We start from the raw sequence: 23,898 nt of genomic DNA on the forward strand, positions 1-23,898 counted from the left end.
CACCGCCCGGCAATTTTTTTGATTTTTTGCGGTTCCGTTGACAAGCAGACCATGCGCTTGACTGACTTGAGTGAGATTGTTGCGGTTCGAGTTTTGCTTCTGTCACTGCATTACATCCATGGGACTTGCACCTTAACCTGACAAACGTTTTTTTTGCCCTGCTTTGGCAGCGCGTTCTATAATGCCTCGCCGTGCAGCCTCTCCCGCTGCGTCGGAGACCGAATTCGATATCACGAATGCGCTGTTCCAAAACGACGACTCCGACAATGAGATCCCGATTCGACCTCACCAGAACAAGCCAGCATCTGCCTCTCAGGATCTCGATTTTCTCGGCGCCGACGATGACGACGACGGCGATGCGGCTTTCATCGCGAGTCGGCAGGCATCTGCCAACCGTAAAGGATCGAACCTCAAAGGCCGTACGGTGAAGAAAGGTGGCGGTTTCCAAGCTATGGGATTGAGCAGCAATCTGTTGAAAGCCATTACCCGCAAAGGCTTCTCTGTGCCCACTCCCATTCAGCGGAAGACCATCCCCGTGATTATGGACGACAAGGATGTGGTCGGTATGGCGCGGACTGGTTCTGGCAAGACTGCCGCGTTCGTCATTCCCATGGTCCAAAAGTTAAAGCGCCACAACACCCAGTTCGGCGCTCGTGCTCTGATTATGTCGCCGTCGCGAGAACTGGCCTTGCAGACCATGAAAGTAATCAAGGAGATGGGACGAGGAACAGATCTTCGGGCTGTCCTTCTCGTTGGTGGAGACAGTCTGGAGGAACAGTTTGGAATGATGACTAGCAACCCTGATATCATCATCGCAACCCCCGGCCGATTCCTGCATCTGAAAGTGGAAATGGACCTGGATCTGTCTAGCATCCGCTATGTCGTCTTCGATGAAGCTGATCGGCTGTTCGAAATGGGCTTCGCTGCGCAGTTGACCGAGATTCTCCACGGACTCCCTCACACCCGGCAAACGCTTCTCTTCTCTGCGACTCTGCCTAAGTCGCTGGTGGAATTTGCTCGTGCAGGCTTACAGGAGCCAAGTTTGGTGCGACTTGATGCTGAGAGCAAAATCTCTCCAGATCTTCAGAACGCATTCTTTGCGATCAAGACGTCTGACAAAGAAGGTGCTTTGCTCTATATCTTGCACGAGGTCATTCAAATGCCTACCGGTGCTACAGAGCAAAGCCAACGCCGTCAGGAGGAGAATGAGAAAGGGAAAGGATTCAATAAACGCAAGCGTCCGGAAAAGCAAAAGTCCATCTACAAAGAATCTCCCACCAAGCATTCGACAATTGTGTTCGCCGCGACCAAGCATCATGTCGACTACCTATACGCTTTGCTGATTGAGGCGGGATTCGCAACGTCTTATGCCTACGGTTCCCTGGATCAAACGGCTCGCAAGATCCAGGTTGAGAATTTCAGACAAGGCTTATCCAATATTTTGGTCGTCACAGACGTGGCCGCTAGAGGTATCGACATTCCCGTGCTGGCTAATGTCATCAACTACGATTTCCCGTCGCAACCAAAAATCTTTGTTCACCGTGTCGGGCGTACGGCTCGAGCTGGCCAGAAGGGATGGAGTTACAGTTTGGTTCGGGACGCAGATGTGCCGTACCTTCTTGATCTTCAGCTGTTCCTTGGCCGACGACTGGTTCTAGGCCGCCAGTTTGGGGATCAGGTCAACTTTGCCGAGGACGTTGTCACGGGATGCGTCCCCCGGGATGCGTTGTCCCGCAGCTGTGAATGGGTGACTAAGGTTCTAGATGAAGATGCGGACATTGCTACCCAGAGACAAGTTGCCCAGAAGGGTGAGAAGCTGTACATGCGCACGCGCAATGCTGCTTCACTGGAAAGTGCCAAGCGAGCCAAGCAGGTTGTCTCCTCAGAGGACTGGTCCACAATTCATCCGTTATTCAATGATGCAGCGAACCAGATGGAAGCCGAGCGTGAGAACATGCTTGCCCGGATCGGTGGCTACCGGCCACAGGAGACCATTTTCGAGGCCAATAACCGACGCAATGGTAAAACCGAAGGCGATGCCTCCATTGATACAATCAAACGCATCCGCAAGACTGTGGATGCCAAAAAGAAGCGGGCACAGGCGAATGAACAATCCGAGTTGCTCGAGTCAGGGGAAGCCAATGCGGCTGCGGAAAGCGGCTTTGACGAAGAGGACGATGACGTTCCACAAGAAGCGGGTGACAACATGTCGATGGCATCTGATTCCGACCTTGAGGTCACCTTCTCCGCCTATTCACAACCAACCACCAAGAAAAACGATGTGTCTGCCACATCGTTCCAAAACCCTGACTACTTTATGGGATATACGCCTGCCAACCACAACATGGCTGAAGACCGGGCCTACGGTGTTCACTCGGGCACAAATCAGAACTTTACCCAGGCGTCTCGCAACGTAACTATGGATCTTACTGGAGACGAAGGTGCCAAGGGCTTCGGCGAGGCACGCTCCATCATGCGCTGGGACAAACGACACAAGAAGTACGTCGCTCGACAAAACGATGAAGACGGCTCCAAGGGCGAGCGACTAGTCCGAGGTGAGAGCGGTGCCAAGATCGCTGCCAGCTTCCGGAGCGGCCGCTTCCAAGCATGGAAGAAGGGCAAGCGACTTGACCACATCCCTCGCGTAGGTGAGGCTGAAACACCTGGGATGGCGAACGGATTCAAATCCGGCTTCGGCGGTGGACGGCGATTCCGGCATCAAAAGGACCAGGCGCCTAAGCGGGCAGATCCGCTCCGGGACGACTTCGAGAAAATGAAGAAGAAAAATGCGGCGGCCAAGGAGCGTAACTTTAGCAAACCGGGTGGTGCTGCAGCTGGTGGAAAGAGCGAGATTCACTCGACTGATGATATTCGCAAAGCACGCAAGCTCCAACAGAGGCGGCGCGAGAAGAATGCCCGGCCATCGAGGAAGCGGTGATTTCAGATTTGATGTACTGTGTATAGATGCTGTCTATAATGCATTATTCAAGATACCATTTATTGCATTTAATATGCCCTGGCCTACTTTGTTTTGCTCTCTCGCATTTTTCTATCAACGAGCACGTCCCAATCCAACGTGATCTTTGTGATATCTCTGACCCGGCCTGTTGGAACAGGAGGTCGTCCCAGGCCTGGGACCATACGAGGGTAGATTGGAAACCCATCCGGCCCTATCCTGACAGCAGCCCCGAGCTGGATGACGAAGTATCTCAACAGAATTACTATCCACAGCGATTGCGATACTCAGCTCCAACGCCAGCTCCTCCCCCAGACCCAATCATGTCACAGCCGCTGAGCTCAGGCCTCGGGCGCGTTAGGGGAGCGCGCCGTTGACGAACTCAACTGGCGCTGCATCATATCATGTGAGTGAGGATCGCAACCGGGATTGGGGAAGAGCCCGGCGGCCGCATGGCCACGAGAGTGCGGTAGGTAGTGTAACGCTTGACCACGTCGTTGGCCCTGTAGCTATCCAGACGGTAGACTAGGCTAGGGGCGGATGCTAGCCCACGAGTTGGAATAATCTCCGAGTGTGATGAAAATCAAGCTATTGATTGTGCTAGTGAGGCGTCGGCGATTTTTTGGGACCGGTGTCAGCGATTAGCGCAGCCTAATTGTTGGCGCTTTTCAGGGTTCCGCCGGTCCCGTGACTCTATTTTCTCTACCTTGCTCTCTCTCTCTCTCTATACTTACTCAAAGTTTCTTAGGTTTCTCAGACATATCGAAAGAAGAAAAAAACACTCTCTTACCTGACTTGCATCGCAGCAAAAAGCAAACCCCTATCTTTCCACAGCGCTGGGTGCCTCACTTGTCGCACCCGATGGAGGGGGCAGCACAAGCCACTAACTCGAACGGGCCAGACTATGGCGGCCCGGACCAAGCTGGTTCGCACTATTGAGGCCGCTAAAAGGTCGATCGTGCATGAACTCATCCTGGTGACAAGGCCCCTTGCTGCCCCGCGTGCGGCATGTTCCACCGCGCAGTAATAATGTGCCCATTGGTGTCTTTTTTGGCACCTCCGAGCCCCTTTCCTCGATGTACATTCTCATGGAATTTTTCCAGTGCCTCTTTGCCTGTTCTCCGCTTGCTTCACTTCGGGAAAGACACGGAAAATAGGCTATTTCCCCCTCCCCTGATGTGAGTGGCTAGCTGCCGCGATCTGCCGCTAAACCATCAATACATTATTATTCCCCCGCCCACTTTGTCTGTCCGCTGGTTTTTCGTGTCCAGAGTGATTGGGGCCACTACTTCCTGACTGGGACATCCTCCTCGAGGACGATGACGGGGGCGTTCGGAATGGAAGCACCCTGCAGATGCTTCGACAAAGCCAGGGATGACGGTTTCGTCAGCAGTGCGCACGCTCTGCGAGGCTGATCAAGGCCGTGTGATCGCCTTCTAGGGTCGCGGAGGCTGCAGCCACATCTTGTTGGACGATTGCCGCCTGGAATCTGGCCCCGGAAAATAGAGGGGGGTTTTTTTTTTCTTTTTCTTTTTCTTTTTTGGAGGATTCCTCCGCATGGCATGGAAGGAAGGGAGGGCGGAGGGATTTTTCCATGTCTCAAAATGGAAAGAGTCCAGCAAATCCAGTCTCCCGTGCTGTACCTGACTTGCGTGTTGATGGGGCCTCGTTATCGGTATCACTTGCCGGCGCGAACCATTCGTGATCCAGGGCGCCGATCCAACCCGAGAACTGAACCACCGTGCCTGCGGCTGTCCGACTCCTGGCCCCCAGGGCCAGCACCTTTTCTCTGTTGTGAGACGAGGTTACTGAGCGCCCCAGCCTTGCATCCCGGAAGGCCGATGACCCTTGATCTGCAAGCTCAGGGCGACTGCAACAGTAACCCCTACCTCGTACCACGGAGTATATGAGAATTTTCGTTACTATTGATCGCCTTGGTCATACAATCATGATTGCCCTGAGTGGGCCCCTTCGTGCCTTCTCCACTTGCGGAGAATAACGATGACCTTTAAGACCGGCTAGACCTGATATCAGTGTCAAGACGGGCCTCGAACCGGTGGCAGCAACAAGGCAGGGAGAGGGGACAACTCGGATTCCTCGTTGGAGATAATCATTTGGGTTATCGCCCGCGAGGAGTTGAAAACGAAAATAAATAAATAAAAAAAAATAGAACTAAAAAACTAAAACACCCCGAGCATTACATACAAGACCTGTTTGCTCCGATGGAGGGTTGCAACAAGCCAAGGGGTGATGTGGAAAAAAATTAAGCATGTTTTTTTTGTTCTCCCACAGAGGGACATGCAGTACAATTGTCAAACGGAATGTGCATTTTCATTGCCGAGCTTGACTATTGGCAATGGCTGCGGGCGCCGTCGATCCGTCAATCCTCTAGCCTTGCTTCCGGGCCTGATTGGCATCAGGGCACCACCTGGCCTGTCTTTTTGCGGTCTTAGTGCAATCCGATCCCTTCCTCCAGCTGGGGTTTTTCCCCTTTGGGGTGGCACTGACAGCGGAACTGCTGCCCCCATGGTTCTAATGCAAGCCACCCATGGACAGAACAGTAGATGAGAGTTTGAACAGCAAGACAGAGAGAGCGAACGATACGACTGATCCACTCCTGGGGCGTTCCCCCCCTTTACACCTGAACTATTGGCCCATACCCGTACCGTTGGACAGACCTGCCCCATTATTCGCAAAGATCTACCATGACGGAGATCAGGTCTATCAGCTACTAGTGCTGCCTGCACTGACCACTACTTTCCTTCTCTGTCTCCACGACCCGCTCGGATTTCTCCCTCTGTCAAATGTGCTGCTGGTGGAAGTTCGGAGCCTACAGGCCCCCGGTGTGCTACTTTTGTCCACGACTATTGCCAGTGTTTCCACTCGACGGGTCCACTATCGTATGGGTGTATGCATCAGGGTATAGTTCACCCCCGTTTCTTCTGTTTCCTTCCCCCATGAACGTGGGCTATGGCCGAGACAGATAGGTAAGGCGTGTGGGGGCTTTGACATTTTGCGGCGCTGCACCTCCTAGCTCGATGATCGACCGCCATCCTGCAATAAGTCGCCCTGGGATGGGAGACATGAGTAACCCTGCTGTCATGATCTGGAAATCTCCCGCTGATCGATGCAGCCTATTTGCTGACCCCTCCAATAGCGGATCTCTTTAGCCCTGGATTATAAGCTCGAGTGGTCCTCGGACTCACGTCTGGGCAGCTTGATGACGACCGGATATTGATCCTACACCGCTGCGCATACATCACCCCAGTACCACCCTACCCGGTAGTCCGGAGATGCTGCCACAAAGTGCAGGAGCCAGTGGTCCCCTTTTGTGAACGAGATCCGCCAGGAACACCTGCCCCGTGGGCCCTTTCCTTTTCCTGCCTGGTCCCCGATGCAATCACTCGTGCTTTGCCCTCCGAGCCTTACCCCCTCCCAGTTTGGACAGCCCCGGTTCAACTCGGGCCCAGAGCGGCTTCCGTTGAATCGTCCTTGGTCTACCAATGCTCGAGGGTGCAGCCCCCGGGCTTCTTCACCTCGTCAATCGATGTCGGGGTCTCCTCCGGAAGAGGAGCCCTCGCAGACATCCGCCGAGAAACCAAGAGCCCAACCGACATCTGAATCCGTAACATCTACTACGGTCGAGGAGACAGGTACCGGGCCGTCACAGCAGCTGCCTGCAGTTAGTGAGGCTCTGCCTTCACGAGCACCACTACCAGAGCATGGAGAGCAAAGTGCGTTGCCGCCGTTGTTGACCTCATCTTTGCCTCCGCCAGGTCCGCCATCATATCCAGCGCCGACGGTGGGAGGCTCTACGCCGGTAACGACGGTCCGCTCATTAGGCCCTAGGCCGACGCGCCGAACAAAAGCGCATGTGGCTTCGGCCTGTGTTAACTGTAAGAAGAAGCATCTCGGATGTGATTCAGCACGCCCATGTCGACGATGTGTTCTCGCTGGCAAAGCTGTAAGTTTGCTGCATTCTTGATCATCTACAATCCCCTGACAACTAGCGAAGTCATCATGTGTGGATGTTACGCACAAGAAACGAGGACGGCCACCGCTCAAAGCGGAGGACTCTTCTCTCCAGACTTTTACCACACAACCAGAAGCCCCCTCTGTTCCGGGGGTGGAGGCTCAGCCAGCCGCACACTCACGGCGCAATCCTATGCACCGCGCCACGTCTTCACGCGAAATACGGCCTGTGACGGATCTACGGACATTGGGGGAAGCTGGCTCCCCTGTGATCGGAGGGGGAGTGCCGCGCGACCAGCCGCAACGATGGTCGGCTTCTGTCTTTCCTCTAACCCGGCCCATGGGCCCTGCTCCGTCGATTCCGGGAGCTGCAGCTCGACGACCATTTTCTTCAGGATCAGCAGTCCCGCCGGCACTGAGCCAACCGCCGCCTGCCTTTGCCTCGATGGCAGGAGGCTTCCACCCTATTCTAACAGGTAGCATGCCAGCTGGCATGGAAAGACGGTTCCATCCGTATATTGGGCCAGCATTGCCACCACCTACATCTCCGTCTCAGCATCAACCATCGCTTGGGGTTCCTCTGCTCCCATATTCCGACATTCGACCTCCGATGGGTGATCCTCGCCTTGCTCATACCACCCGTGAAGGGCACATTGACTCACCAGTTCGGCTTCCCCCAATTCACCAAGCAACGGCCAGACCTAGCACGCCTCATCATGCACACCGATTGAGCGATCCATATCCAACCACTTGGGCTCTCTCTGGTCGACAGGAAAGTCTGCAAGAACTTCGGCCGGCAGATTCGCTTCATCGACCCGTATTTTCACATCCATTCTCCCATCAACGATCTTCTTCAACGGCAGGCCCTATCGATCCTACACCTAGACATACCGGACCAATTGAGCTGCCTTCCGCAGCAGCTCCAGGCCAATCCCCTTCGACGGGCACCCGAATTGAACCGTCAAGCACCGAAGCCGAAAGCCAGGAACCACGCCCTGTTAAGCGACGAAGAATGGCCTTGGATGACATGGTGAACGACTAGGCTCCTATTGTCCGTCCTCCAGACCCACCTTTCTAACCTCGGTTACCGCGAACTTCAAAACAATTCGCTTATTATTGTATAATTCTATTTCTCAGCTATGTAGCAGGGTCTACAGGCAGCTCATATTGATACCCTTCATCGCGGCGCTTGGTTCATGCGCCAACATCCACGTTATCGTTTGTTTCCTTCCACGGGATTCCCAAAAGTCTACATCAGTTTATTTCGACATGATTTCCAGACTAGGTTTTGCTTTTTGACTAGCATGCGTCGCTTATTTGATATCATTTCAAGTTCACGGCGCTCTTTCAATATCGATATGGATGCAGCCGGTGGTCTAGAGCACTCATTTCTCGCGCAGCATTTTGTTCTTTTCTTTTTCCTATTCTCTTTCTATTTGCGAGTACCCCCTATAGTTATGCGCGGATTGTTTGAAGATACAGCACGGCGTTTGGAGGAGCAATGGGGGTTTTGTCTCGCATTCGGACTTTTTTTTTTTTTTTGGTTCTCTATTTCCTGGCTGGGTTATGGCCAAGAATGTTATGTGGGTGGTTTATTCATTTTTCAGGCAGGGCAGTCTTTAAAGGCAGGTGGTATTTACTATTTGCCTTCGTAAATGGGCTGTCTCTTCTCTTTCTGTGTTTAGGTCTTGAGAATGCAGTCGGGTTAGACTTCACCCACAGCTTTACTTCTACCGCGGCCATTACCCAAATAGGCTAAAAAGCTCAACTTGTTTGTTTCTTGAGAATTCCTCCGAGGGATATTGTACATTGTACAGTAAGTCCACTCTACTTAACAGGTTATCACCCATTATAATTGATAGATTTGTTCCTTGGCGGATCCCATGTTCGTCAAGATCCCCGGAGACCCCCGCGAACCGACCAACGACTGCTCCATGGCAGGCGGATCACAAACAAAAACCTTAAGTCTCCTTATCCGACGCATCTTTCACCACCTCACGAAGTAGCCCCTCCGTGACACGACCTTTTCGAACAAATGAGTTATCTCCAGCTGGATGACTAAAAGTATAAACATAGTCGCGCTTTTATAATTTCATTTGGTGGGTGGCGGCTTTCTTAGTGAGATTGAGATGATCAGGGTACAATGTGACTGCGGACACAGTAAATGATCTGTCTTATAGACCTCTATTAAGACTACCTAAGCCAAACAAGCATATATAGACAAGGTATCACGAGATCTTCTACAAAAACAGCCATTGTCCAAATCGCTCCACCTTGGCCAGCAGGCGGTTTTTCCTGTCTGTTTCTTGTAGAACCTGCTCAGTTTGCCCGGCGCCCAAATCATATCGATCAGTCTGCAAGTCCATCTCAGATGTCCTGACAAATTTTGTACGCCTGATGACCTTCCATGCAAAAAACATGACAATCATAATGGGGATCTCAATGTAGTATGAGACGAAATCGACACCTTGGAAATGCGGGCTGAAGCACTCCCATCCCTGGACGAGGACTAATACGATATTCAGGCCGACGGCGATGATAGGGCCGTAAGGATATGTCCAATTCTTGAAAGGGAGGAGATGTTCCAGGCCTTGCTTGTGAACAGCGGACCGAAAGCGGAGGGAAGCGAGGCAGATACAGATCCAAGAGAGTTGGTTGGAGACGCCGACGATGCTGCGTATGTTAGTACCATATACAAAAACGAAAGTAAAAGGAAAGGGAGCATACTTTTGCAACCACGACCACAGCTTGCCAGCGCCAATGTAGCTGGCACCGAAGCACAGCCCACTAATCACGGAGGTGCCCAGAACGGCAACCCAAGGCACATGGAAGCGATTGAGACTACCGAAGAAGCGAGGCGCATATCCATCAACGGCGAGCGTGTACAACAATCGTGAGCCAGCGAAGAGTGCGTGATTGGCAGCGGAAATAACCGAGGTCATGATCACAGCGTTGATAAAGCTGCCCGCAACGGCACTGCCGGCTTCTTCGAAGACAATGGTGAACGGGCTGGTGCGGGTGTTGCCATCTGAAAGGCCCTTGTGCGTATATGGCACGTTCAGACCGACGATCAAAATTGATAGGATGTAGAAGAGCAAAATACGCCAAAAGACATTGCGTACAACCTTTGGCAAGTTCTTGGCGGGATCCTTGGTCTCGCCAGCCGTGATAGCAATGGATTCGGTTCCGCCGCTATCATGGATGTCAGTGCCATTCAGCTAATGTAAGCTTTCGGTGGCAACTTACTAGGCGAATGAAGCTGTCACGAACACCGAAGCGAAGCCTCCGATGCCGCCAACAAAAGGTGCATCCCCAATATGCCAGTATTTGCCGCCAATGTACTCGTGATCGGTGTTTCCACCGCAATTGACGGCTATGCCAAGGATGATAAAGATCTTGAGAGGGATATGTCAGGGATTCACTGGGGCACATCTGACTGAGATGATAACGTACCACAATAGTGATTACTTTGAGTAAACTCAACCAATATTCAACCTGGCACTAGTTAGGCTACATCAAACCGAAGGAAGAAAGAATACGTACCTCGCCATATACTCGGACGGACAGGATATTGAGCGCAATGACAACAACCAAGAAGATTAAACTGATGCCCCAGCCAGGGAAATTGTCGGTCCAGAACTGTAATAGCAACTGGAGGGCAATGATATCCGACGCAGTTGAAACGGCATCATTGAACCAATAGTTCCAAGTCAGCGCAAATCCAAGCGCATCATCAACAAACCGCCTAGACGCTACGTCAGCATTGCAGTTGTTTCCGATGCATCACAAATGGACTCACCCCGCATAGGTACAGAACGACCCGGCCACGGGAACGAATGCAGCCATCTCGCCCAGACACAGCATTGTCACAAACACAATGCCGCCGCAAATGGCATATGCAATGAGCATCGACGCAGGCCCGCCCGTCGCGAGTGACTCGCCCGTGCCCAAAAACAGACCCGTGCCGATAGTACCACCAATGGCGATCATCTGCACCTGGCGTGCGGACAGCCGACGCGACAACTTATCGGCATTGACGAATGGGTTAGACACGCCATCCGCGTCGTACCCCTGGCCTTTGGAGGACTCCTCCGTGGGAGCGGGATATTTTTCGATATCAGCCATGACGGATGTATATATGTGCTGGCAGGCCGGTGAAGCGCAGGCGAGGACTTTGGTCTCTCTACCTGGCTGATTGTATGCGCTTCGACTCCTCAGAAACGGTTCTCCGCATGAGTTGTCGCCTCCTCGCGTTAGTGTCACCTAGCTTCTGGGGCCGAGCGTGTTGAACCCGTCCGTGCCCTAATCCCCGGAGTCTCGTGACCGCGCAGTAATTAGTTCACCCCGGCGAAGCTGCAGCGACGTGTATACAAAGAGGAAGGAAACATCACGATTGCGGACTACGTTTCAAAGACACCTTCTAGTCGCTACGATGGCGTGATTTTGCGCGACAATGACTGGATGGGGCACAAGAGGCGAAAGCCGCCCGATGTGTCAAAAAAATTCAACCAGCTCCACTCGCAACCACATGGATATCGCAGGGGCTCCACTTTCCGATTCTGCACGATTTGCTTATTATTGTTCTCCTGGCGCCATCAATAAAGTCTAGAGTGCTTATGGGAGGTGAACCTGTAACTATAATAATGCCAGCGAAAACACCATCGCGAGTCCCATGATGTAGGCCCTCATCTGCCTCCAGCCAATCAGAGCCCGGGCATATACATCAGCCTTCAGAGTAAAGATGCTGCTGCATAACATGCCACAACGGAAATAGGCACAAAGTTGTACGATAGAAAGAACTCTGTTAAGGATTATGTAAATGCAGATACCAATGCAACAGCCGATATAGAGAAGAAGATACATGGATGCTTTTGAAAAATCGCTCGAAAAGAAACTGACAAACAGCCTACCCCAAAAGACCGCTGGCCAACGCCTCCAGATCCTGCAAGGTTTCGATCTGCGCCGGATCCGTAGCGGCGGATTTGTTCTTCTTGGCCTTGCTCTTGGACTTGCGTGGCCGGGACTCTTCCTCGCTCTCGTCGTCCGACTCGGCAGAGACGCGCTGCTTCTTGCTCGGGCGGGTTGGCTCTTCGGGCTCGGAACCCACAGACTCGACATCGTCGCCAACGAACGGGAGTAGCTGCACACCCCGCTCCTCCTCGGCCTCTTCGTCGGCAAGAGCGCGTTCGCGAGCCCGTCGCTTTTCCTTCTTCTCGCGACGCTTCTCGCGGGCCAGCTCCTTGTCCTCGAGATCGGCGTGACGCGTGCGTTCAGTTTCCTCGGCCAGGAAGCGCTCGCGCTGGACGTCGGCAGCCCCACGAGCCTTGAAGTGCTCTTCGTCTTCCATCTCGTAGACCTCGTGCGCGTTGCCCTCGTCGTCGTAGATAAGCTTCGTTCCTTTGCCCTTGTACTTAAGAAGTTTCTTCTTCGACTTGAGTAGCTTCTCGCGTCGCTTGGAGTCAATAACGAGTGGCTCCTTGCCGTCGATCTGCACCACCTTGGTTGCTCGCTGGTCGTCGGAGTCCTCGGAATCGGACTCGGCCTGGTCGAGACCTACGTCTCCCGCGGCAAACCGACGTTTGACAGATAGGAAATCGGCGTCCTCGTCTGCGTCTTCGCCACCCTCGTTGGTATCGGGTGCAACCAGAGTGCCATCGTCATTGATGAGTTTCGAATAGTGATCCGCCAGCACATCTTGGTTGCGGCGCTCGAACATGCGGTCGTACCGTGTCCGCACCTGGTTTTCGTCCTTCTTCTTTGGCTTCTTCTGGCCATCCACGTCCGAATCGTCTTCTTCGTCACTCGAGAGTTGGGTCATCTTGCGAGACGCGTTCTTGCGCTCCTTGGTGTCATCGCCCTTGATGAACTTGATGCGTGGCGCACCAGGCAACCCCATGCTAGAAGCCAAGTCTTCCAATGACAGCTCCTTCAGGTGGAAAATTTCCTTGTCCTTTTGCACGTATACCGACTTGACGTATGAGATAAATGCTTTTTGTCCTAGGTACTTCAGCTCTGGGTCCTTGAAACACATGTTTTGCAGTTGATTTTTGATGCTCTGCTGCTTATTTGCCTTGATGTTGATCCGCTCGATGGGCACCTTCTTCTGCTCAAGTCGTTTCAGCATGCCCTTCTCCTCGCTGGGGTCAAGGAACAGCACGGCGCGTCCAACCCGCTCGTACCGGGCTGTCCGTCCGACACGGTGAATGTATGTGTCGGCATCTTCTGGGCAGTCCATTTGGATAACCCAGTCAACAGCGGGGAAATCCAAACCTCGGGCAGCGACATCCGTGGCAAAGAGTACCGAGTGCTGGGCCTGGGAGAATTTGGTCGTAATATCCAGTCGGCCACCCTGCTTCTGCTTGCCGTGAAGATGCAACAGCGGAATACCTGGCTGAAGATGACGGAAGGACTCGTAGACGAATCGGACTTGCTTCCCCGACGATAGAAAGACCACGGTCTTGGATTTGAGGTTGCTGCGGATAAAGCTCCATAAAGTATCAAGCTTTTGAGGTAGCGGAGTAACGACATAGTGTTGTTGGAGGGTTGCGGGTGTCGCCGCAGCGGCCGCTTCATGCACCGCAACATACTCGGGGTCCTTCAGGCTCAAACGAGCGAGGTCTGAAACCTTTTTTGTTTGCGTAGCACTGAAGAGCATCGTCTGATGCTCCTTCGGAAGGTGGTCGATGATCGCATCCACCGTCTTTTGGAAACCCATGTCCATAATCCGGTCCGCTTCGTCCATCACCAGCATCTGGAAATTGTGTGTCTCTAGCATAGCAGTCTGATCGAGATGCTGGAGCATGCGACCAGGTGTGCAGACCAAAATATTCATGCGTCCCAATCGTTCCTGCTCCTCGCGCAGACTCTTCCCGCCGATGACCAAGCCAGCAGAGAAAGCATGATATCGGCCCACCTTCCGCAAAACCTCGAAAATCTGAACGGCCAATTCACGGGTTGGAGAGAGAATCAACGCTCCCAGACCGTCGTATTCAGTCCATTGTTTGCGGTACAGATTTTCAAGAACGGGTATCAGGAAGGCCAGTGTCTTGCCGCTACCGGTCTTGGCAGCGCCTAGGATATCGCGGCCCTTGAGTGCATGGGAGATCGCGCGCGACTGAATATCGGTCAGAGACTTGTAGTGAGAGGCCTCGAGACCGGAGGCTGTCGGTTCGGAGAGAGGCAGTTCGGAGAAGTTTTTGACGGCGGCCTTGGGGTCGAGGTCGTCGACCCGTTGGGCGAGTGTGGACAGCTCATCCTGGTCGCGCTTGCGCTTCAGCACCCGACCAGAGTCAGTATGAGGTTTTTGCTTGCCATGGGAAGCCCGCGCTGGCGCCATGATTTGTCTGTTTGTCCGTCTGTTGCTGCTGGAGAGAATCGAAAATCTGCCCGGCGGTGAAAAGACATTTTTTTGTGCTGAGTCAGCCACGATAAGGCGGTCCTTATCATCGCCCAAGGATCGCCCAATCTGAACGCTCGCAACTCAATTCCAGACTCAATCATGGCCGACGACGACAAGGAAGAAAAGGACATCCTGGACTCGCTAGAGCGCGAGGCATCTGATTTTGCCAAGGTATGTCTTCGCCAGGTGATTTGTCCATGGCACCAGTCTGACACTTGCCTCCAGGACGCCGAGATCGACCGCATCCGCCAGGCATTCTCTCTCGATGCGTAAGTCCGCTACTCGACCTACAAGAATTACACAGGCAACTGACCAGAGGCATATTACAGCTACGCAGTCCTCGATCTCCAGCCCGGCGTCCCGGACTCCGACATCAAACTACAATACCGCAAGAAGTCCCTGCTGATCCACCCGGACAAGACCAAAAATCCCGCGGCGCCCGACGCATTCGACCGGCTGAAGAAGGCCCAGACGGCATTACTTGATGAAAAACAACGCGCATACCTTGACGAATGCATCTCCGACGCACGGCGGCTCCTGATCCGAGAACATAAGTACACAGTTGACTCGCCGGAGCTGCAGACCGGCGAGTTCAAGAAGGAATGGCGGCAGAAGACGGTGCACGTGCTCCTTGAAGAAGAGGCGCGGCGGCGCAGACAGGCCAAGGCACGCATGCAGGAAGAAGGACGGGAGAAGCGCAAGGAAGACGAGGAACTAGATGCGCGGAAACGGAAGCGCGACCAGGACAAGGCCTGGGAGGATACCCGCGAAGAGCGCATTGGCAGCTGGCGGGATTGGCAGAATGGAAAGAAGACAGGCGAGAAGAAGAAGAAAAAGATGAAAGTGCTGGGATAGTGATCAGTAGTACTGCATTTTTCTCTAGTTGATCTCTACAGTAGTTAGTTGGTATACCCCACATGAATGAATGGAATGGAATGGATTGGATTAGATTTCCTTTATTCCGACAGCCGAGAACCAACCTCTTCCTTCTTCTTCTCTCCACATCCCGCCAATTCAAGCAGGGTCCGCCAGACGACGATGGCCGCGCCCGAGGCTCTCAATAATAATAATGCCAGTTCGCCTCGACTGCTGCGCCCGCAAGACCATCTCCGTCCCTTTCAATTACCCAACCATACCAACCACGAGAATGGCCACCCCGATAACGCCGGTGACATTCCCCCGCTACCAACGGTGATCGCCCACATCCACGCGCGGGTGCAAGCCTTTCTATCCGAGACGCACCCGCCGGGCTCGCTGCTCGCCTCCGTGCAGCGCCAAACACGCACCTCGCTGGAGGTCGTATCAACCGCGCTCTCGCGGTACTCGCTGTCGGAGCTCTCGGTTTCTTACAACGGCGGCAAGGACTGCTTGGTGATGGTAATCCTCTTTCTCGCAGGGCTGCATCCCTACCCACCTCCATCAGCAAACACCGACGATACCAGCCAAGCGCTCAAGTCCGCCGCGGCGACCGTCATCCCCTCCATCTATGCCCTCCCACCGGACCCCTTCCCCGCCGTCGAAGACTTCGTCATCAGCTCCGCAAGGGCCTTCCACCTCTCCATTACGAAATACACCACTGCCCCGCCCGCCAGCACGCTACGCTCCAGTTTCGAGGATTACCTGCACCGACACCCGGGAATCCGGGCGATCTTCGTGGGGACACGGCGGACAGACCCGCACGGCGCGCAGCTGACGCACTTCGACCGGACAGATGGCGGGTGGCCAGACTTTGTGCGCGTGCATCCGGTGATCGATTGGCATTATTCGGAGATCTGGGCGTTTATTCGCCATCTGGGGTTATGTTATTGCGAACTCTATGATCAGGGATATACCTCTCTCGGGGGCACGTCTGATACATATCCGAATCCGAGACTAAAGGTTGATGGTGATCCCAATGGGGATGGAGTGGGGGGCTGTGCGGCTGGTGAGCAGCAGTATCTTCCGGCATATAATCTCACCGAGGATGTGGAGGAGAGGTTGGGTCGCAATTGAATTGCGGTGATGGATGAACAGCAGAAGTCAATTGTATAGAAAGCGAGATTCCCCTGTGTTTTTGGCCACTCTTCTACATAGATCTTTTTTTTTTTTTTTTTTTTTCCTTTTTGGGAGGAACCCTTGGAATGGAGACGATCGATGCATGAATTATTATCTCATATTCTCGTATTAGACTGTCTACCCTAATCTTAAGAGCGTAGGTGATTGCGTGTGGCTGGATGTCAGTCAGAGTCTTGTAGTGAAAGGCCTCTAGGCCGGAGGCCAAAGAGGTAGGTCAGAGAAGTTTTTGACGGCGGCCTTAGGGTCGAGATCCTTTTTATATAGCAATCACTAACTACGACTAGATACCCTAACTATATAACTGCCCGTATTCCAGGTAGGGAGACATAAGGTGACTTATCTCGACAGTATTTTAAGCGACGGTAACACTGCCGCTTCGGAAAGCGATCGGCCCAAGTTCGGCTCTATAAATGTTCGGCTCTATAAATCATCGTTTATAAACCTTCGGTTGCCTTCCTCCCCTGGGGCTATTCTTCCGCCTTAGATACATTTTGTCCTTATCGCGGTCATTGACCTTGAGTTCGGTGGTCGAGCTGGAGGTCTGGGCGGCCAGCTTGCCCTCGCGTAGGCGGCGGGTGTGGGCGAAGAGCTCGTCTTGGACGTCTGTGGAGACCCATTGCTTGATGACGATGTAGTTGCTGTCGCGCTGGTAGAGGGAAGGGGGGTTAGCATTGGCGGGTCACATCGAGGAATGGTTATGCAGGATAGGCTTACTTCGTCCCACTCCCAGGGAAGATCGAAGGCCAGCAACGTTTCGGGGAGCAGGTGCTTGCGGTGGACCTGGGAATTGTTAGTAGAAACCCTCACGCGATAGGCAGGTGGTGCTTCATGCCCTGATCCAAGTATCCAATTTCTCTTTCACTTCATGCTCGTTGTGCTTCTCCTTCTCCTTCACGTCGTTTTTCTCCTTGTAGAGTAGCTCTCTAATTTCTTCCTCTGTATATCCGAATTCGATGCGCAGACGCTCACGGAACTCGTTATCCTTCTTCTCAGCCTCCTCCTTCTGTTTCTGCATGATGCGCTCCTGCTCGAGCTTCCATTCCTCAATGGCAAGTCCCTTTTTCCTCTTTTCTTCAGCCTCAGCGGCCTCACTTCTCTCCTGCTCGATAATCTCATTCTTGTGCTTGTCACGCTCCTTCTGCTCCTCCGGCTGCTTGGAAATCTCCTTCAACTTCTCTTCGAGGATTTTAACCTTCAGCTTATCACTCTCGGCGGCATCCTTTTCCGCTTCCTCAAGCTTCTGCAGATGGCTGCTGCTCTTGGTGACCATGTCTGGTTCCGATCTTTTGAGTCCAGGCTTGCCAAAGAGAGATGATTTTATTCCAGCTAGACGGTGCTTCTCCAGCTCGCCCTCAAGCCTCTCAATTCCCTGCTGCTGCTTCCAGATCTCCATGTCCTGGCGGAAGTCGCCCGTTTCCAGGAGGTTCTGGCTCATAGCGGATTCGTTTTCGTGGTTGTGAGGGGGCGATGAACCGCGGCTTTTGTACTCGACGTTGGACTCCAGAACCCACCGAGACTCTCTGTCGCTCAAGTTCGTTCCGACAGAGGATGTGTAATGTTTACTTTTATTCTGCAGTCCTCCCAATGGATTGTCATCACCAGGATCGGAATCTGAGGCTGATGTTGCTGCATTGTTTATATAGTTGCGCTGCTCGACACTCTGTTCCACTGAAAAGTCGTTCAAAGATGCGCCGCTAAGATTGTCATCAATGCTCCCCACCCCCTTCTCCTCACCCATCACTGCGTTTTCATCTTCGTCTGGGTCTGTTCGTGGCAGCAAAAAGAGCGCAAGTTCTTCCAGGTGTTGACCCACGTGTCGCTGAAACGTGGCAGCGGGAAGAGAGCCCCTTTTTGCAGATAGAACAGTCATATATACCATCCGTGCTTGATGTCGGAGCATGTGTTTGCCGAATATGATGATACCATTGTCGGCGGCCCTCGTAGAGCTTATTGGGCGTCGAGCATCCCGGGAAGATGCAGACGTACGGCATCAAATCGCGGAAAATATGGCGCGCCCATGCTCTCTTATCTCGAGCCGTGATGATATAAAAGCAATAGGGACACTCAAAGGGTCTCTCTTCTGCGCCCTTCTTCGGTATAGGTGGTATTTTAGGAGCATCTGCACCAGTGCCCTCGAGCAGGGTGCCTCCGTATGAAGTTTCAGATATGCCAGTATCGGAGACCATGTCGCTAAATTGGCCAGGCGTCTCCTTAAACACATCTGTCACCACTGTTTCTGATAGCATAGTCGATTTACCATCGGGCTCGGAATTGATGCCCTGACTTAATTTCGTATGGTGTCGTTCACGGTATTTCAAGATCGCCCTTTGTCTCGCCATTGCGGAACTGATACGATCGATAACCAGCGCATCCGCATTTGGATATTTGTTGGAGGCATGCTGCTTAGCCCAAAATTGGAAGGGTTCGGAATCCAGTTTATCTGTTCCGACCAGCCGATCGTGTTGTGCTGGTCTGCGGATGATCATGGACATCTGGTAGAGTTGGGTGATCGTCTCAACGAGGCCTTGGTGAATTTCTTGGATCTCTGTGGTGGAGTTCTCGTTTTCCGAGGTGTCTCCCAAATCTTCAAACCTATCGTCCTGGGCTTCGTCATTCTTTTTTTCGTCGAGTACATCCTCAAGGTCAGCTAGTAGTTCCTGGACTCGCTCTAAGAGCCGCACTATCTGGCTCTTGATATGCGAAGCATCTCTTAGCCGGTAATCTAGCGAGGACTGACGGGTCTGATGAGCACCGATATTTGCTGCCCACACGCGAAATCGGCCCAGTTCGTCCCTCCATTCTTGCAGCGGAACCTCCTCAGTATGACCGGAGAGCGTGTCCGGGTTGATTAATGAGATGAACTGGGCGAGACAGTCCTGGAACAGCTCCGATATTGCTACCATTATGCGGCAATTATTGAAGCTGTAAAGCCTCTGGCATTATCGAGGTGCGAGATGTTTGCTAGCATCTCGGGCAATCTTCCATGCGGCAGTAGTGCGGGGCAGAGTTACTAGCGGGGTGAGCAGCACCGTCCAGCTGAAACAAAACAATTTCTCTTTCGCAAGGCGGCGCTCAAAAGATCGGAACCAGACATGGTCACCGGTATCGAGGCTGCAGGACTCGCTCTCGCGATCCTGCCGCTCGTCGTGAACCAGATCGACGCCTACGTCCGCGGCATAGAGAAGATCAAGGGTCTGAGACGCTACCGACGGGAGTTTAAAGGCTATTCAGTAGGCCTTAGTACACAGCATGCGATTCTGCTGAATACACTAGAACAGGCCTTGGAAGGTGTCGTGGATGATGAGGATCAAGTTTCTGAGCTCATCCGCGATCCACAAGGTGATGGATGGAAGGACCCAGACTTGCAAAAGCGACTGCGCCGGAAGTTGGACCGAAATTACGAGGTGTTTATAGGCAATATGACTGGTCTCTCTGAGTTGCTGGAACAACTATCGGATAAGCTAGAAATTGGCGTGACTGATATAAAGGTTAGCAGTTGGCATTTTCTAATAACTGTTTGGACAATCCTTAACCTGATTTAATCTCCAAACAGGAACCCGTCGCAGATGCCTGGAACATATGGAAATTTCGAAAGATTATTAGCAAGGCGGTTTACGACGATCTCCTCGCAAAAATTGACGGAACCAATACAATCCTCAAGACTCTGGTGGACCAGTCAGTTCACCGAGAAGATACCAAGAAGAGGCGGCAGACCTGGCGCTACCTTCTCAAACGTTATCAAAAGGCCCGCAAGCATGCCGACGGTCTTTTTAAAGCAATCATTGGAGGAAGCTACTGGCGCTGTCAGTGCAAGGAGCAGCATTGCGTCCATCTCCAGCTGCAAACAAACCCCTTACAGAGTACTGAAGAATACTCCGACCACAACTTCGACGCCAGATCGCAATTTCGAATGATCTTTTCCAACACGAATGATGCGGATCCAACGTGTCTATGGACTTGGACAGAAGTGGTGTTTGAGCCTTGCCGAGTTGAAGAGATGGTGACAGTTGCCGGTCTATCTCTGCATGACGATTCCAAGTCCCTTCACCACAAGAAGCCCAAAGTTCAGTTTGGTATCCTTCCTGCGGAGGAAGTACGGCCATCGAAAAAAGACCTGGAGGTTCTATCTGCTCCACCGATCCAAGACTTCTGTTCGTCTCTTTGCGTCGCTGAATCACACTTTGGGCGGCGGGAAAGCATTGGTTCCATTTCGAATGAGCTAGATGCCTCTGTTAAATACACGATGCATGCGGTGAGGATACTTCCAAAACGTGTTCCACAAAAGTCTCTCCGCGAGGTGCTGTCACATATCAGTCGGCGGGACCGCCTTCATATTGCTGCTGGTTTAGCATGTGGTGTAATCCAATTCTGCGGTAATTGGTTGAAATCCTGGTGGGACAGCTCTGATGTCCACCTGGTTGCTGCCAGTGACGGTAGCAATGTGCTATCGGATAATCTATACCTGTCATGGCCTCTTTCCACCACGAGCACAATACAAGGGCCTCCCAATGACATTAACTATTCTGATTTCGGGGGTAATCGTCTATTACCACTAGGTCTGGCACTGGTGGAGCTGTCCCTTGGAAAGTCTCTCCACACATTGCTGGATCTGGAGGATGAGAATCAGGATACGTTGGTGACTAAATTCAGGACCGCGTCGTGGCTTGTCAAGATGGTATACATGGAGAGTGGGACGAATTATGCAGATGCAGTTAATAGCTGCTTGTCTTGGTCTGCTCTATGTCTCGAGAAAAAGTTCGAGGAGCGTGTCTTCGACACCATCGTTTCTCCGTTGCTGAAAGACTTGGTCAATTTTGAGGGCCTAGCATAACAGTCAGTAGTCCAAGTAATTAGTTAACACACCCCCGATTTACAATCACCCACACATTCCAGAAATATATATCTCTTCTACCATTGATAATAATTCATCCAATTTAACTACAGTAATGAAATAATTGTCAAATTCTAATCTCTGTAGGAGCCCCACGCAGCTCTCACATGTACGAGGCGAGACCAATCGCCCTCAGTCAGACCATCCAACAGGCAACAGGCTGCAGGATTGGATATGAACCTTCACCCGAGCAACACTCGTGGTCGCTGGGGAAGCCCTAACTGAAGACATCGCCTATCAATGACACTCCCCCACCATACTTCCTGGCCGCCTTGTCCGTCAATTTCGATCCAAACCTCCTCTAAAAAGGAGCATGCGTCGTCGAACATCTTGGAGCCACACAGCCGACTCCACCACGCAGTATATCCTCTCACAAAATCTCGGTCGTCCTCTCGCTTCACCTCCGCACCGGCAAGGAAAACCGCAATCAGGACTTGTTTTTGATAATTGTTTTCTCGCCTGATGCATCGAGCATGTTCTATGACAATACGAGCGATATATTTGGCGCTCAGCGGAGCTGGATCCCAACACGTCCACCGAAATATTCGTTGAATATAAAGGAAGAGACCATTTCGCCACGCTTCCCGCAGTGGTAACAATCTCGAACCAAGTTAAGAGTCTCTTCATCCGCGTCAGTGTCGAAGAAGGGATACTCGGAAGGGATGTGCTGCAAAGTCTCCTCGACTTCGTCCACTGCGGTCATATCAAAATAGAGATTTTCCATCTCCCGAGAGGTCTCATATTGCTTCGCCAGCCTTGCAAGTCCTGCCAGAATTACCACAAACTCTTCCCTGCAGCCAATTAAATATTCATAGTTCCATCCATCGAAACGCCCGTGTCGGAGGACGCCTTCCAAGTATGACAACGGAAGGACAAGGTCTTCGCGGGACAATAAATCGATAGTGGCGTCATACCATATGAACATGGCCAGATGAGCCCTCAGGCGTGAGATTTACGGAATGAGCAGAGATTCCCCACCAGAGCTGTCTATAATGCTTCGAATGCCCTGGAGATGAATACGATAGAGGCCAATCGCAGATTGTGCAGACTATAAGCAAGTCAGTGACTATCACAACTACAAATCAAAAGTAAGGCCGACTCATCCAAATACATGAGGAGAAGTGCTGTGTCTAAAAAGGCAACCCCGGTGTTCTGGCCCGTCGGTCCACTAAGAGCCCGCGAATATAGTCCGATTGACTCTGAGCGGTGGGAATCGACCAAAGCGGTACTCTCCGTACTTTCGTTGTTTTGGTGGATATGAAAAAGAGAAGTAGCCAGAACTGCATGGAGAAGGTGCTGTGATACGCTTTTATTCTCAGTCAAAACACGAAACGGGTCCAAGAAGCAGTCTGAAGTTAATGGGATTGCACAAATGTGTTGGTCATCTTTGCAGCATCAGCCCGTCTGTTAACCATAAGCGCAGATTAAGACTTACAGCATGACAGGACGTAGTGATATCTCTGTCTTAAATTGTCGGAGGGATTCCTTGCCATGATAGATAGCTGAATGCCTGAAAAGTTTGGTAAGTCTTGAACAAAGCTTAAAGTAGATATCATACAGTCCTGGACCTCTTGGTCATCGCCGTTTGTGTCTTAGTCTAGAGAGAGGGAAAGACCTGGGAAAGACAGTCTTTCAATTTCTTCGGGTATTTGATCTAATTCGTCACAAAACCCTGCTTTCAATCTATTAGTCCGGTGAGTGTCAAGGAAGGCGACTAGGAATAACCGACCAGTTCCAACTGTTGCGTCTTCAATAACATCACTATTACCAGCAAGATATGGCAACGATAAAGAAGACATTGATATATCAGAAATGTTGACATCTTGGTGGAATGTCGACAGCTCCTCGGCTGTTGGGTTTCTGTTGCTTGCTGGCTCAGGAGTAATTTTCCCTTTTCGCCCTCGTCTCCCTGTTGACTTTCCTTCCACAAACTTGAACAAACGTTCACCGGTCTCCCTTGAGCTTTTCCCTCTCCAGCGACGCTTCTTATTCACCGAATCTATGTGTGAAGGTGAAACAGAATTGGTAGCGTTAGGAACAGAATAACTGAAACCTGCTAGATTGCCTCTTGAGGCTATTCCAAATTGCCAGGTCAGGTTCATCTTATAACCCGAGCAGGTAATCCCATTTTCGGTACATGTCAAACATCGTGGTCGAGAACGGTCACACGAGAGGTGGGCAGCGGAACAATTTTGGCAAGATTCTTTGGCACGTCCCAGACTATTTGTCCTCTTGTTTCGCATTGGCGACTGAGAAAGGGTGGCCATGATCTGTCTCCCATGAGCTTGCACTGAGATGAAGTGGCTGGCGGAACACGAAAATTACATGCAGGAACTGACCAAAGCATGAGTGGTCTCGTGTTTAGTCGTAAAGCCTGAACTCTGTCTATACTGTTTCCTTCGACCCATATTCCTGAAAACACAATAATCAAAAGAAGAAAGAAACACCCATCCCCAAAGTGTTCCTCCGGTGGAAAATGAAGAAATAGCAAGTTATGGGCACCAACATTGAATGAAGTAAATAATGGCCCCCTTTCATAGGCTAGACAGAACACATGTAAGAATTTGCCCCAAAGTGGATTGGATAGGGAAAGGTGAAAGTCAACGACGTCGGAATACGTTATCC

General features: G+C 52.0%; 10 protein-coding genes across 10 annotated transcripts; 5 read left to right on the plus strand and 5 right to left on the minus strand.

Moving 5' to 3' along the window:
- Positions 1–181: 181 nt before the first annotated feature.
- Positions 182–2,938, plus strand: N7474_007619 (ATP-dependent RNA helicase DBP10; the record flags this gene model as incomplete). The annotated part of the gene is made up of 1 exon (XM_057199029.1): positions 182–2,938. One exon carries the CDS (start codon positions 182–184, stop codon positions 2,936–2,938), a length of 2,757 nt encoding a protein of 918 aa, XP_057049730.1.
- Positions 2,939–3,353: 415 nt separating this feature from the next.
- Positions 3,354–4,040, minus strand: N7474_007620 (uncharacterized protein; the record flags this gene model as incomplete). The annotated part of the gene is made up of 2 exons (XM_057199030.1): positions 3,354–3,481; positions 3,845–4,040. 2 exons carry the CDS (start codon positions 4,038–4,040, stop codon positions 3,354–3,356), a joined length of 324 nt encoding a protein of 107 aa, XP_057049731.1.
- A 2,463-nt stretch (positions 4,041–6,503) lies between these two features.
- sclB (uncharacterized protein) lies at positions 6,504–7,970 on the plus strand (the record flags this gene model as incomplete). Its single annotated transcript, XM_057199031.1, has 2 exons — positions 6,504–6,920; positions 6,972–7,970. 2 exons carry the CDS (start codon positions 6,504–6,506, stop codon positions 7,968–7,970), a joined length of 1,416 nt encoding a protein of 471 aa, XP_057049732.1.
- Positions 7,971–9,168: 1,198 nt separating this feature from the next.
- On the minus strand, positions 9,169–11,053 carry N7474_007622 (amino acid permease; the record flags this gene model as incomplete). The annotated part of the gene is made up of 6 exons (XM_057199032.1): positions 9,169–9,601; positions 9,656–10,120; positions 10,175–10,323; positions 10,382–10,423; positions 10,472–10,673; positions 10,728–11,053. The coding sequence occupies 6 exons, from the start codon at positions 11,051–11,053 to the stop codon at positions 9,169–9,171; spliced, it is 1,617 nt and encodes a 538-aa protein (XP_057049733.1).
- Positions 11,054–11,834: 781 nt separating this feature from the next.
- Positions 11,835–14,264, minus strand: dbp4 (RNA-dependent ATPase HCA4; the record flags this gene model as incomplete). The annotated part of the gene is made up of 1 exon (XM_057199033.1): positions 11,835–14,264. One exon carries the CDS (start codon positions 14,262–14,264, stop codon positions 11,835–11,837), a length of 2,430 nt encoding a protein of 809 aa, XP_057049734.1.
- A 162-nt stretch (positions 14,265–14,426) lies between these two features.
- Positions 14,427–15,182, plus strand: N7474_007624 (uncharacterized protein; the record flags this gene model as incomplete). The annotated part of the gene is made up of 2 exons (XM_057199034.1): positions 14,427–14,596; positions 14,657–15,182. The coding sequence occupies 2 exons, from the start codon at positions 14,427–14,429 to the stop codon at positions 15,180–15,182; spliced, it is 696 nt and encodes a 231-aa protein (XP_057049735.1).
- Positions 15,183–15,365: 183 nt separating this feature from the next.
- N7474_007625 (FAD synthase) lies at positions 15,366–16,319 on the plus strand (the record flags this gene model as incomplete). The annotated part of the gene is made up of 1 exon (XM_057199035.1): positions 15,366–16,319. The coding sequence occupies one exon, from the start codon at positions 15,366–15,368 to the stop codon at positions 16,317–16,319; it is 954 nt and encodes a 317-aa protein (XP_057049736.1).
- Positions 16,320–16,809: 490 nt separating this feature from the next.
- Positions 16,810–19,285, minus strand: N7474_007626 (uncharacterized protein; the record flags this gene model as incomplete). Its single annotated transcript, XM_057199036.1, has 4 exons — positions 16,810–17,028; positions 17,097–17,162; positions 17,245–18,229; positions 18,306–19,285. 4 exons carry the CDS (start codon positions 19,283–19,285, stop codon positions 16,810–16,812), a joined length of 2,250 nt encoding a protein of 749 aa, XP_057049737.1.
- A 189-nt stretch (positions 19,286–19,474) lies between these two features.
- On the plus strand, positions 19,475–21,213 carry N7474_007627 (uncharacterized protein; the record flags this gene model as incomplete). Its single annotated transcript, XM_057199037.1, has 2 exons — positions 19,475–19,870; positions 19,936–21,213. The coding sequence occupies 2 exons, from the start codon at positions 19,475–19,477 to the stop codon at positions 21,211–21,213; spliced, it is 1,674 nt and encodes a 557-aa protein (XP_057049738.1).
- Positions 21,214–21,781: 568 nt separating this feature from the next.
- N7474_007628 (uncharacterized protein) lies at positions 21,782–22,198 on the minus strand (the record flags this gene model as incomplete). The annotated part of the gene is made up of 1 exon (XM_057199038.1): positions 21,782–22,198. The coding sequence occupies one exon, from the start codon at positions 22,196–22,198 to the stop codon at positions 21,782–21,784; it is 417 nt and encodes a 138-aa protein (XP_057049739.1).
- Between the last annotated feature and the right edge of the window lie 1,700 nt (positions 22,199–23,898).

Source organism: Penicillium riverlandense (assembly GCF_028828495.1).
Source record: "Penicillium riverlandense strain IBT 135883 chromosome Unknown utg000007l_segment0_segment0, whole genome shotgun sequence".
Taxonomy (NCBI): domain Eukaryota; kingdom Fungi; phylum Ascomycota; class Eurotiomycetes; order Eurotiales; family Aspergillaceae; genus Penicillium; species Penicillium riverlandense.